We start from the raw sequence: 13,682 nt of genomic DNA, 5'->3' as shown, positions 1-13,682 counted from the left end.
GACCTGCTTTTTTGTTTCCAAAAGGTCTCCATTAATACAGTCCTAGTTAGGTGTGTTATTTTTAATAACTTGAATATCAGAATACTAAAAAGCATTCAAATCCAAATCTAAATTTCACATGCTTCAGAAATGTTGGTCATGATTAAGCATACATTGTAGGCAATGTTTAAATAACATTCTCACGTGTAAAGTATCAGAGGGATAGCCGTGTTAGTCTGGATCTGTAAAAGCAGCAAAGAATCCTGTGGCACCTTATAGACTAAGACGTTTTGCAGCATGAGCTTTCGTGGGTGAATACCCACTTCTTCGGATGCAAGAAGTGCATCCGAAGAAGTGGGTATTCACCCACGAAAGCTCATGCTGCAAAACGTCTGTTAGTCTATAAGGTGCCACAGGATTCTTTGCTGCTATTCTCAAGTGTAATTTACAGAGAAAAACACAAGTATGTTTTTGTTCTTTTCTTTGTGGTCAGTGGCTATTTTTGTCATATCCCTCTCATGGAGTTCAGGGTATACTCCAGTCCAAGAAGGGGTGGTCACCTCTTAACCCTGAGTGCCTCACAATACTTTGCTACTGTAGCTCCCAGCCTGGGACACTCACAGTCAGCAACAAACATGCAGGTCACAGCCTGAGTGACTGTGTGCTATACAGCCAGCGCTGGTTCAGAAACTCTGACGCCAGCAGTCCGTCTACAGCCTTACAGCTCCACTCTGGCTTCCACAGCCTTGATTACAATGAGCAAGGTGACCCCAACACACTCCCAGTCCCGAATTTTCCCAAGACCTTGTGTTCTGCAATGTCCAGCGCTCTCTTGGACATATCAGAGAAATATGAAATTCAGTTGTACGTCTTAACACTACATAAGGAATTATGAATGCTTGTTTGGGTCACAGACTGTAAAGCATAATATTAATAAGTATTCATAATTCCTTATAAGGTGTTAATACATACAGTTCACAATGATATTGATAAAAGATCTCATGCAATAGCCTGTTATAATACAGTAATATTGTATACAATCTGGTCTACATTACAGACCTATATTGATATAACTACATCGCTCGGAGGTGTGAAAAATGCACAACCCTGAACAACGTAGTTATACTGATCTAACCCACTGTGTTCACAGCGCTATGTCGGCGGGAGAGCTTCTCCCACCAACATAGCTACCACCTCTTGGGGTTAATTACGCCGATGGGAGAGCTGTCTCCTGTCGGCTTAGATCATCTTCATTAAAGCGCTACAGTGCATTTTAAGTGTATACTTGTCCTCAGTTGATTCAATTGCTTATCACTTGAAGTTCAGCCCCCTCCCCTCATCTTTATAGACCAATAGGTCTACACTACACACTTACTTTGGTGGTAAATAATCCACATCCCTGAGCAATATAGTTATACTGACCTTAACCCCCTGTGTAGACAGCGCTATGTCAGTGTGAGAGCTTCTCCCGCCGACATAGCTACCACTTCTGTCAGAGGTAGAGTAACCAAGCCAATGGGAGAACTTTCTCTCATCAACTTAGAGCAGGGGTGGGAAAACTTTTTGGCCAGAGGTCCATGTTGGGGTTCTGCAACTGTATGGAGGGCTGGGTAGGGAAGGTTGTGCCTCCCTAAACAGCCTGGCCCCCGCCCCCTATCTGACGCCTCCCACTTCCCGCTCCCTGACTGCCCCCCTCAGAATCCCTGACCCATCCAACCCGCCACTCCTTGTCCCCTAACCGCCCTCTCCCGGGAGCTGCCGGTCCTTCCCTTTCAAGACAGGCTCTTCTTTCGGGAAGAGTTGGAGAAGATTCAGCAGTCCCTGTCTGCGCCAAAGAACTAGAGTCCGCCCCAAGACTGGTCCCTGAGACAGCTCGTCTTGCCCACACTGAAGAGGCAACAAGTGGCAGAGTACCCTTTCGAGTTTTAAGAAGGGAGCCTGATGCTGTAAGAGCCAAGGCCCAGAACCTGTCATGAGGGGAAGGCTGAGAAACAACAGTCCTGACTGGGCTCAGACAGTGCCCAAGCAATGGGCGCTTACAGCAGTATGTTTGGCTAGAATAGTGGGAAAACTGCAAGTGCTTTCTTGAAAAGAACTGTAATTGATTGTTCACAAGGGCTCTGCCTAAATTCAAGCCTTAGATTCCTCAGGCATTTTTTCTTCATAGCAGATTTATCTTATTCACAATCTTCCCTAATCCAAAGTATCTGAATGAAGGAAGACTTCATTACCAGGACATTCAAAGGTCCCTGCAAACTTACATAGAGCAGCTCGCAGAGGTCAATGGATCACAGAGACTATTTATTTTGAACCAAGGGTCAAATTAGAAAACAATCAGACTCCAAAGCTACTGCCTCAAAGTGGACTAAGGTACTAAGCAGGAAAAAAGAACAGAAGTACTTGTAGCACCTTAGAGACTAACAAATTTATTTGAGCATAAGCTTTCGTGGGCTACAACCCACTTCATCCGGTGGGCTGTAGCCCATGAAAGCTTATGCTCAAATAAATTTGTTAGTCTCTAAGATGCCACAAGTACTCCTGTTCTTTTTACAGATACAGACTAACACAGCTGCGACTCTGAAACCTAAGCAGGAAAACGTACTTTATTATAGGGAAGATGTTACCAGAAACATTTAAAGCACACTTAGTACGACTGTTATGGACAGAAAGTGAGGAATCTGTTTTTAATAGAGATTTGTAAGGCAGACAGACACCTGGGTACCAGCTTACACCTTTGCCAAGCATTATAGGATAGATGTGCAGGCTTCCATAGAGGCAGCCTTTGACAGGAGAGTGTGGTAGGTGACTGTCAAATCCTCATCCCTCCTGTAGCTTTATGTGAGCTGCTTTGGGAGGTTTCAAGTATCCAGGGGTGGCTCCAGGCCCCAGCACGCCAAGTGCATGCTTGGGGTGGCAAGGCACTGGGGGCGCTCTGCCGGTCGCCGTGAGGGCGGTAGGCAGGCTGCCTTTGGCGGCTTGCCTGCAGAGGGTCCGCTGGTCCCGCGGCTTTGGCAGACCTCCCGCAGGTGTGCCTGCGGAGGGTCCGCTGGTCCTGTGGCTTCGGTGGACCCTCCGCAGGCAAGCCACCGAAGGCAGCCTGCCTGCCGTGCTTGGGGTGGCAAAATGCCTAGAGCCGCCCCTGCAAGTATCCAGCATAGTACAGAAGACTAAGGAGGACATTTTTCCTCTCTGTTAATTTTCTTCCTTTAAGGTATTATATACTAGCCCAGATAATCTCCTGTGAAAAACAATGTCTTCTTTATGGTTCAAGGCAAGAGTAGTCAATAGACAGACCTCAGGCCAAATCCAGACCACCAGATGCTTTTGAACAAACCCTGAAATCTTTTTATTTACTTATTATCTTTTTTTTTCCTGGAGTCTGGAGCTTGACTATACCTTGACCAAGAAATTTGGACCTTGACAACAAAATAATTGAGTACCCCTGGTTCAAAGTTTAATGCAAAGTTTCTTTGGAAAATTCAAGTTCAGGTTATCACTGTATTAAAGTTATTTACTGATTATCAAAGGATGGAGTTAGTTTGATTTCTTGGGAACTGCTTTGAAATAGTCAATTGCAGACAGATGGTTAGACCTTTCTATATAGAAGCATGATGTCATCAAAAGATTTAGTAATCTGTCTCCATCTGCTGTATGAAAGGATACATAACCCAAATAACTTAGATTAGTATAGAAGAGCTCAAAGAAAGAAAATAAACAGGTAGGCAAAATTTCTGCTTTTCTTCATGTACAGTCAGTGTTTGCCTTGCTGAGATCCACAGCAACGACGTGTTTATATATATATTTCATTGTGGGAGACGAATGTTCTGAGATGCCTATACATATATATATAAATCTTTTTTTCCTTTGTATAGGTAAAAATAGTGAGAAAGAGATACTATTGTTCAAACATGCTGCTCTGGTGCACCTGTTGGTAACAGTTCGAGACCTCCTATTAATGTGTAGCTTGGACACAGCATTAGGTTAGTTTTAACAATAAAAATGTTTTCTCTCTTTATTGTCATTGCCACTGGATGACCATTAATATACCATGAAATTCTACAATCCCGTGCTCATATTTTGTAATTTTTGATTGTGTGGTGTAACTAAACACTTATCACACCTTAACTAACAGATTCCGAGAGTTGCCCCCGTCTGCCTGCCTATTTCTACATACTTATTTAGGGTTGCCAACCCTCCCAGATTGGCTGGGAGTCTACCAGACCTCAATCGGCCTCAATCTCCTGGTGACTATTAAAAGCAATTGGGGAGTTTTCAATAGGCCAAAAGTCTGGTTGGCAATGCAGTAGGGCTAAGGCAGGCTCCCTACCTGCCTTGGCTCCATGTGGCTCCTGGCAGCAGCTGGCATGTCTGGTTCTTCTTCGAGTGATTGCTCATATCCATTCCATGTAGGTGTGTGCGCGCCGCGTGCACGTTCGTCGGAAGACTTTTACCCTAGCAACTCAGTGGGTCGGCTGGGCGCCCCCTGGAGTGGCGCCACCATGGCGCCAGATATATACACCAGCCGACCCACCCACTCCTCAGTTCCTTCTTACTGCCCGTGTCGGTCGTTGGAACAGTGGAGCGTGGCTTAGCTGACCTCCACTTCCCTAGCTACTCGTAGTTTCTCTCATTAAGTATCATATATAGTTCCGATTTTTATAGTTGTAGTTAACTTTATTTGTTTTTAGTATAGTATAGTGTATTTATTTCACAGGGGTTCGGGGTTTATCCCCTTCCCCTCACCCGGTGCCGGGTCCGATGCCTGGTCCACAGGGTTTTATAATGCTCGGCCGGCCACAAGCCGATGCCGACAAGAGATCCTCTCCTAAGTGCCTCGAGGAATCTCACCTCACAGATAAGTGCCGCATTTGTGAGGCCTTTAATCCGACAACAAAGGGGAGCGGGACTTTCGTCTCAAGCAGCTCCTGACGGAGGCAGCTCTTGCTCTCCGCTCTCAGCACCGAGCGCTGGTCAGTCTTCAAGAAGCGCTCCCTCGGCACCGGATCGCCGGTACCGCCAAGGCCTCCCGGCACCGCCCGTCGCTGGCACCGAAGTCCGCTCAGCACGCATCTCTCTCCTGGAGGATGAAGAGGCTCAGGACTCCTGCTGCGTCTGAGCCGCCTGCTCCGCAGCCCGAGCGCTATGTTAGGTCGGATCGCCCGGCACCGATGTCTGCCGCGGCGCCGACAATATCCGCACCGCTAACTCTGGCCATGCAAGAGCTGTCAAGTCCGGTGCTGGAAAGCTCCCCGGTACGAACCGTGGTCGAGCATGTTATTAAGCTGTGTTGGAGCCGCCTGCTCTGCAGCCGAGCGCTCTACTGAGTCGCACTGCCCGGCACCTATACCTGCTGCGGCACCGACAGTATTGGCACCGTCCACTCCGGCCATGCAAGAGCCGTCGAGTCCGGTACCGACACGCTCCCCGGTACGAGCCGTGGTTGAGCTCACTCTTCAGCTGCGTCAGAGCCGTCTGCTCCACAGCCGAGCGCTATACTAAGTCGGTCTGCCCGGTTCTGATACCTGCCGCGGCACCGTCAATATCGGCACCGTCGACTCCGGCCAAGCAAGAGCCGTTGAATCCAGCGCCTGAACGCTCCCCGGTGCGAGCCGTGGTTGAGCTCACTATTCCCTCCACGCCAGAAACATTTCCACAGCGAGGGAGTTGATGGCAATGACAGAGCCTGTGCTGCTTCAACCCCCGGCACCGCCGGTGCGGGTTATATTGTCTATCCGCGAGCCTGTCTTGCTCAGGCCACCCTGCATCGGCACCACAGAGCGGCACCGTTCACGATCGCGGTCCCGCAGATGTTCTTGGTCCTGTCGCCAAGCCAGGTGCTGGCACCGCTCACGGTCCTGGCACCGTTCCCCATATCGGTACCGGTCGTACCCACGGCACCACAGCGTCCCGTTCCCCAACCTGGTACACTCGGTGCCGATCCAGCTCCCGGCACCGCTTCCGGACTGGACTCCCGTAGCCACTCCCGGTGTCGAGCCTCGAGATCTCAGTCAGCCTCCCGGCACCGCTCCGGTCGCAGGTCCCATTCTCGCTCCCGGTACCGGTAGGCCTCATGGTACCGATCCCCCGGTGCCGCGTCGAGCGCCATGAGCTGGAGAGGGAGACTCTGCCCGGGGCTTTAACTTCTCCATGGCCATCCATTCGGATGTGCACACCAGAGTCTTCCGGGTGCCCCAGGCCAGGACCCTGACCCCCATCAGTGGCTGCCCTGTACATCTTGGGCATGCCATCAGGCCAAAGGCCTACCTGTGATCCCATCGCGCTCTGTTCCATCAGAGCACTGGGTGTCAGAGGCGACAGTTAGCCGTCCCCCTCCGACCGGTATGGAGGAAGTCCGGTTCTGCCACCGGATTCCCACATCCCACCGGATCAGGAGGTCGTCCAGGAGCATGAGCCCACACAGGACCCACTGGTCCCTGGCCTTTCTTCTTCCTCCTCCCCAGATGAGGCGGTGGCAGGAACATCCGCCTCGGGCCCTCCTCCAATCGACTTGAGGGCCCATCAGGACCTCCTGAGACAGGTGGCACTCAATATAAACCTCCAAGTGGAGGAAGTCTCGGAGATAGAGGATCCGGTAATAGACATTCTGTTGGCTGACGCCCCCACTAGAGTGGCCCTTCCGTTCATTCGGATGATCCAGGCCAATGCTGATGCGGTTTGGCAGTCTCCAGCCTCTATCCTGCCCACAGCCAGGGGAGTTGAACGCAAGTACATGGTACTCTCTAGGAGGTACGAGTACCTATATGTACATCCTCCTCCTTGCTCCCTTGTCGTCCAGTCCGTCAATGAGAGGGAACTCCATGGCCAGCAGGCACCAGCCCCTAGATCCAAGGAGGCTAGGCGAATGGTTTTACTGGGCCATGAGATGTACTCGGCGGGGGCCCTGCAACTTCGCGTAGCAAACCAGCAAGCCCTGCTTAGCCGTTACTATGGGCGGCGGTGGGAGAATTTACAGAGTTGGTTTCTCAGATCTCCCGTCAAGAGTTTGATGCCTTCCTGCAAAAAGGGCCGAAAGTGGCGAGAGCTTCCCTCCCGACCTTGTTGGATGTAGCGGACTCCACAGCCACGACTCTGGCCTCGGGTGTTGCTACGAGGCGCATTTTATGGCTCCAGTTATCGAACCTTCCCTCGCAGCTGCTGCACACTATACAGGACTCGTCCTTCAATGACAAAGGCCTGTTCTCAAAACTGACCCTAGGCTGCAAGGCCCAAAGGACAGCGAGGTCACTATGCACTCCCTCTCGGCATATACATGCCGATGTCTCACTGCTGACCTTTCCGCCAGCCTCACCGCCCTTACCCTGCGCCTAGACAACGACAGGGCTTTGCCAGCAAGCGACACTGAAGCAGTCGTAGGCGTTGGTCGGGACCCCTCTCACGAGCAATTCCTCTTGCAAGAGGTGCGGGCGCTCCTCACCATCGGAGCTATAGAGGAGGTTCCAAGGACGGAACGGACAAAAGGTTCTAGCCCCACTAGTTCCTGATCCGCAAGGTGAAGGGAGGTCTCAGACCTATCCTAGACCTGCGGGAGCTCATCAAGTTATGATATACCTGGAGTTCTGCATGGTATCCATGGGGACCGTCATTCCATCCTTGGATCCCGGAGACTGGTATGCCGCCCTCGATATGAAGGGCGCGTATTTTCACGTCGCCATTTATCCTCCGCACAGAAGGTACCTCCGGTTTGTGGCCAACCGTCATTTTCAGTTTACGGTCCTCCCGATCGGCCTCTATATAGCCCCCTGTGTATTCACAGTGTCTGGCTGTAGTCGCCGCCCTCTCCGCCACCGTCGGATACACGTTCTCCGTATCTGGACGATTGGCTCATTCCAGGGGCCACCAGGGCCCAAGTTACCACTTGTGTGGGCGTCGACGAGGTCCTATTCCTGCGTTTAGGCCTGATGATCCATATAGTGAAATTCTCCCTGATTCCCACTCAGGGAATAGACTTAACTGAGGCCACCCTGGACTTCAGTATCGCACAGCCTGCTTACCTACGCCTTGATTTCACGCGATGGTAACCATTGTACAAGGTCTACGGACCTTCCCGGCAACTTTGGGTTGAACTTGCCTAGGTTTTCTGGGCCACATGGCTGCCTGCACATGCGTAACCGAACATGCCAGGCTTCGCCTCCATACACTTTAATCGTGACACACCTCAGTGTACCACCCGGCCAGAGACAGTATGGTCATGGTCGCCTCGATCCCCCCGAGCGTCCTAGGCTCCCTCGACTGGGGGTCGACGCCCTCCCTGATGTGTGCAGGAGTGCTGTTCCATCCACCTCACCCTCGGTGTCCCTCATGATGGACACCCCCATCTCTTTGCTGGGGTGCTCACTTGGGTCAGTTTCCCACTCCAGACCTTTGGTTGGCTCAACAGCTGCCCTTGCACATCAATGTCCAGGAGTGGAGAGCAGTCTGCCTTGTGTACCAGGCGCTTCAGCAGCACCTACAAGGCTTTTGTGTCTCGGTGTTCACAGACAACACAACGAACACCCGTTGCATAAACAAGCACGGAGGAGCACGGTCCTCCTCTCTTTGCAGGGAGCGATCCAGCTCCGGGACTCCTGCACAGCTCAATCGACGGACCTGGTAGTGTCCTTTCTCCTAGGGGTCCGGAACACTCTGGTGGATCGCCTCAGCAGATCCTTCCTGTCTCTCAAGTGGTTGATTCCTCTGGATGTTATCCATTACGTTTCCGGAACTTCGCTCTCGCGAGAACAGAACGAGAGAGAAGTTCTGCTCATGCCAAGGCCTCTCCCCGGGCTCGATCGTGGCTGCTTTTCTATGCCGTGGACGAGCCGTCTGCCGTCCGTTTTCTCACCGCTCCCGCTGGTTCGCAAGGTCCTGCTAACACTCCGCAGGGACAGAGCGCATCTGATCATGATCGCTCCAGCGTGGCCCAGGCAGCACTGGTACACCATGTTGCTAGACTGGTCGGTAGCCAACCGATTCTCCTGCCTCTTTGCCCAGACCTCATAACGCTGGATCACGGCAAACTTTACCACCTAGACCCGCAATCCCTGCACATCTCCGCATGCCTGCTGCGGGCCTAAACCTATCCGAGTTACGTTGTTCTGCCTCGGTTCTACAGGATTCTCCTGGGTGGTAGGAAGCCTTCCAATCGGTTAACTTATCTGCCCAACTGGCAGTCTTTCTCTTGCTGCTACGAAACACAAGGTTTCCCCCACAGAGGTTCCGATCCATTTCCTCTTGGATTGCCTATGATCTTCTAACAGCAGCGCCTGGCGCAGTTCATCATTAAGGGTGCACTTGGCAGCCGTCTCTACCTCCCTCCCAAGGGAGAGTGGCCGCTTCATATTCTCACACTCTGTGGTTTCTAGGTTCCTCAAGGGCTTGGGGCATTTATGCCCCCAGGTTCGCCGCCCCACCAACTCCTGGGTCTTCAACCTGGTTATAAGCAGACTTAGGCCTGCTCCATTCGAGCCACTGACAACATGCTCGCTGAGAGACCTGTCCTGAGGGACAGTTTTTTCCTTGTAACCTTTGCATCGGCTGGTCAAGTCTCCGAGCTTCGGGCTCTCACAGTGGACCCACGGTGCACTATGTGCGTAAGGACAAGGGGCGGTTGTGACCACGTCCGGCCTTCCTCCCTAAGGTGCTGTTGACCTTTCATATCATCCGGGATATCTTCCTTCCGGTCTTCTCTCCGAAGCCCCATTCATCGCGACGGGAGCGCATTTGCCCTCCCTAGACGTCCGTAGGGCGCTCACTTTTTATATCGAGCGGACAAGCCTTTTTGTACGCCCCCAACTCTTCGTTGTATTGGCAGACCGGATGAAGGGCCTACCTGTCTCCTCCCAGAGCTTTCCATCTTGGGTAACATCGTGCATTTGCACCTCCTGTGACTTGGCCCATGTTCTGTCGAGCCACCTTACTGCTCGTTTCACCAGGGCTCAGGCTTCTTCTGCTCCCTTTCTGACTCACATACCCTTCCAGGGGCTATGTCATGCTACTACCTGGTCCTCTATCCGGACCTTTGCTTCTTTGGTCTAACTGTCCAGAGATTATGCAGCCTTTGGCTCAGCAGTTTGCATTCTGCAACATCTCACTCCGACCCCACCGCCTACGTAAGGCTTGGGAATCACCTACATGGAATGGATATGAGCAATCACTCGAAGAAGAAAAAACGGTTACTCACCGTTGTAACTGTTGTTCTTCGAGATGTGTTGCTCATATCCATTCCAAACCCACCCTCCTTTCCCACTGTCGGAGTAGCCGGCAAGAAGGAACTGAGGAGTGGGTGGGTCGGCTGGTGTATATATCCGGCGCCATGGTGGTGCCACTCCAGGGGGCGCCCAGCCGACCCACTGAGTTGCTAGGGTAAAAGTCTTCCGACAAACGTGCACACGGCGCGCACACTCCTACATGGAATGGATATGAGCAACACATCTCGAAGAACAACAGTTACAACGGTGAGTAACCGTTTTTTCCTAGGCACAGGGGCGGTGAAGGGTCTCCGCATGCTGCCCCTGCACCCTGCCCCAAGTACTGACTCCACAGCTCCCATTGGCTGGGAAGCTGTGAGGATACTTAACATGGGGAAATAGATTCAATGTGTATAATGCCTCAGCCATTCCCAGTCTCTATTTAAGCCCAAAGTGATTGTATCTAGTTTGCATATCAATTCAAGTTCAGCAGTTTCTCCTTGGAGTCTGTTTCTGAAGCTTTTCTGTTGCAAAATTTCCACCTTTAAATCTGTTACTGAATGGCCAGAGAGATTGAAGTGTTCTTCTACTGGTTTTTGAATATTATGATTCCTGATGTCAGATTTGTGTCCATTTATTCTTTTGCATAGAGACTGTCCGGTTTGGCCAATGTACATGGCAGAGGGGCATTGCTGGCACATGATGGCGTATATCACATTGGTAGATGTGCAGGTGAATGAGCCCCTGATGGTGTGACTGATGTGATTAGGTCCTATGATGGTGTCACTTGAATAGATATGTGGACAGAGTTGGCATCGGGCTTTGTTGCAAGGATAGGTTCCTGGGTTAGTGGGTTTTTGTTGGGTGGTGTGTAGTTGCTGGTGAGTGCTTCAGGTTGGGGGGCTGTCTGTAAGCGAGGACAGGTCTGTCTCCCAAGATCTGTGAGATTGAGGCATCATCTTTCAAGATAGGTTGTAGATCTTTGATGATGCACTGGAGAGGTTTTAGTTGGGGGCTGAAGATAACGGCTAGTGATGTTCTGTTATTTTCTTTGTTGGGCCTGTCTTGTAGTAGGTGACTTCTGGGTACTCTTCTGGCTCGGTCAATCTGTTTTTTCACTTCATCAGTTTTAAGAATGTTGATGAAGATCGTGTAGGTGTTTGTCTGTCTGAGGGATTGGAGCAAATGCAGTTGTATCTTAGAGTTTGGCTGTAGACAATGGATCGTGTGGTGTGTCCTGGATGGAAGCTGGAGGCATGTAGTTAAGTATAGTGGTGAGTAGGTTTCCAGTATAAGTTGGTGTTTATATGACCATCGCTTATTAGCACAGTAGTGTCAAGGAAATGGACCACTTGTGTGGATTGGTCTAGGCTGAGGTTGATGGTGGGATGGAAATTGTTGAAATCATGGTGGAATTCCTCAAGGGCTTCTTTTCCATGGGTCCAGATGATGAAGATGTCATCAATGTAGCGCAAGTAGAGTAGGGGCATTAGGGGACGAGAGCTGAGGAAGTGTTGTTCTAAGTCAGCCATAAAAATGTTGGCATACTGTGGGGCCATGCGAGTACCCATAGCAGTGCTGCTGACTTGAAGGTATATATTGTCCCCAAATGTGAAATAATTGTGGGTGAGGACAAAGTCGCAAAGTTCAGCCACCAGGTTTGCCGTGACATTATTGAGGATACTCATAATGTTTTTCCAAGAGTTCTATGAGATGCCAGCATATTCTAAGGTGAACTGCAAAAGAAATTTGAAAATTGAGCCAAGCACAGAATTATGTCCCTACCAGTCAGGCTGTAGTAGCATTCAGCATATAAGTGGAAACTAGTCATATATACATACATATTTTATTTGTAACTCTCAATTTCTTGGCCTGCTTTAGATTCACTGTTGATTCACAGTATGCATCACACAGGGATGTTACAGGTAGCAGAAATATTTGAAATAATATGAGCCAACTAGTATGGACTGAGATTCATCACATTTATCTTGTAAGCCACTTTTAAAAAAATAACTAAAAGATTAAATTTTGGAAAATGTGGCATATAAGAAAAAGCCTGATTTAGCTGGAAGCTTCTTGGCTGGCTTAGTGTAACAGCTCAGTTTTCTGGTATCTCAAGTTCCAGAATGCTACTTCCAATTTTAGATTTATTTATATGACAACTGGTTCCAAAGTCTGGTTAATGGGAGCATTCTGCACATATTTCTGTCTTTGGCTAAATTTTCAGCTTTCCTTTGCGAGTAGCCTTCACATGTAGCTAAAGTGTATGTGCAGATCAAATAGAAAATTGTCAAGATTTCTCTTTTTGCCAATGCTGAGTTTTTGGAATGTCAAATTTAAGTAATTATTCCTTGCTTTGGTTTTTAAACAGGGTATTTGTCCAAGGCAAAGGATATCTATACAAGCATCTTAGGTTCCTGTTTGGATAATATTTGGAGGCAGCTGGAGACTGTACAGTATAGCAGGCAGAAGAAGAATGAAATCAGTCCCAAACTAACAGAGCTTCAGTGTCAGATGTTCAAGTGGGTGCAGAGTAGTACAGATGAACAGAATAATAAGGTTAACAATTTAAGCAAGTTCTTTAAACAATCAAAACTACTTTAGAGCAATAATTATAAGACTACCTTACTTAAATAAGAGTTGGCTTATGATAGGAAATTCTATATTTGACTCTTTGCTTGAGAATACTTATGAGTAAAGAGTGGTGTGAAGCTGCACCACCTCAGGAGTAGCCCAGGGATTCTCTGCTGGCTCTCAACTTGCTCCAAGGGTGAAGTAATCTACACAAGCTTGTTACTAGGCACAGATTTCTCCTATGCCAACATTGGTTTTAGACCACCATTGCATTCCTCTACTCCTTGGCCACCTGTGCAGTAGGCCAATCGCCTGACATAAGTGAGAGCAGCCTTCAGGCTACTCTAATTTACACCAGTTGCAAATGGCCATAAAACAGCTGGGGATCACTGCGGGATAGGTTTGTGGGGAGTAAACAGAGGAATTGGACATAAATATCCAAAATGTGTTCTCCTGGCAGTATGGATATTTTTGGTGATATCATTCCTGTGTTTAAATCCCCCATAAAAAACAGAAGCAAAAACCAGGTTAATCACCAGATCATTTTATTTACATAATGCATAAGCAGCATAAATACATAATAAAAGTGAGTAAGAGAGAAAAAATATTTTAGAAATATTTTGAGTGGAACTTAAACTTGTAAAGACTCTAGTTCACTTACATTCAGAGGCGGTTTTTAGAGTGAGCTAGGACAGACAGAAGGAGTATTCTTGTATTAATAAGATGTGAAAGTTCTATTGCATAAGCCATTTACTGTTGTATTATATTAGCATTGGCTAATCTGATGTGAAGCATGATAATCTGGTTATACTTTTATATCATATTAGTGAATTGCTATTGATGCAAGATATAATGGGAAATTTCCTTTACAAGCAAAAAGTTACAAATAGAACATGATGGACCTCATAGGAAAAAACCTTATGAACTTTACCATTCTTATTC

At 49.0% G+C, this 13,682-nt stretch overlaps 1 protein-coding gene across 1 annotated transcript in view; it reads left to right on the top strand.

Moving 5' to 3' along the window:
* The window catches only part of SHOC1 (shortage in chiasmata 1), a 76,781-nt gene that overhangs the window by 17,763 nt on the left and 45,336 nt on the right, over positions 1-13,682 (top strand). Inside the window, exons 9-10 of the mRNA XM_045020275.1 lie at positions 3,852-3,959; positions 12,538-12,725. Of these exons, the coding sequence (XP_044876210.1) occupies positions 3,852-3,959; positions 12,538-12,725 (296 nt within the window). The remainder of the gene's footprint in view (positions 1-3,851; positions 3,960-12,537; positions 12,726-13,682) is intronic.

This window comes from Mauremys mutica, chromosome 6, assembly GCF_020497125.1.
Source record: "Mauremys mutica isolate MM-2020 ecotype Southern chromosome 6, ASM2049712v1, whole genome shotgun sequence".
NCBI classification, from domain to species: Eukaryota; Metazoa; Chordata; order Testudines; family Geoemydidae; genus Mauremys; species Mauremys mutica.
The sequence above is the reverse complement of the archived record's forward strand: the minus strand, read 5'-3'. Positions and strand labels throughout refer to the sequence as shown.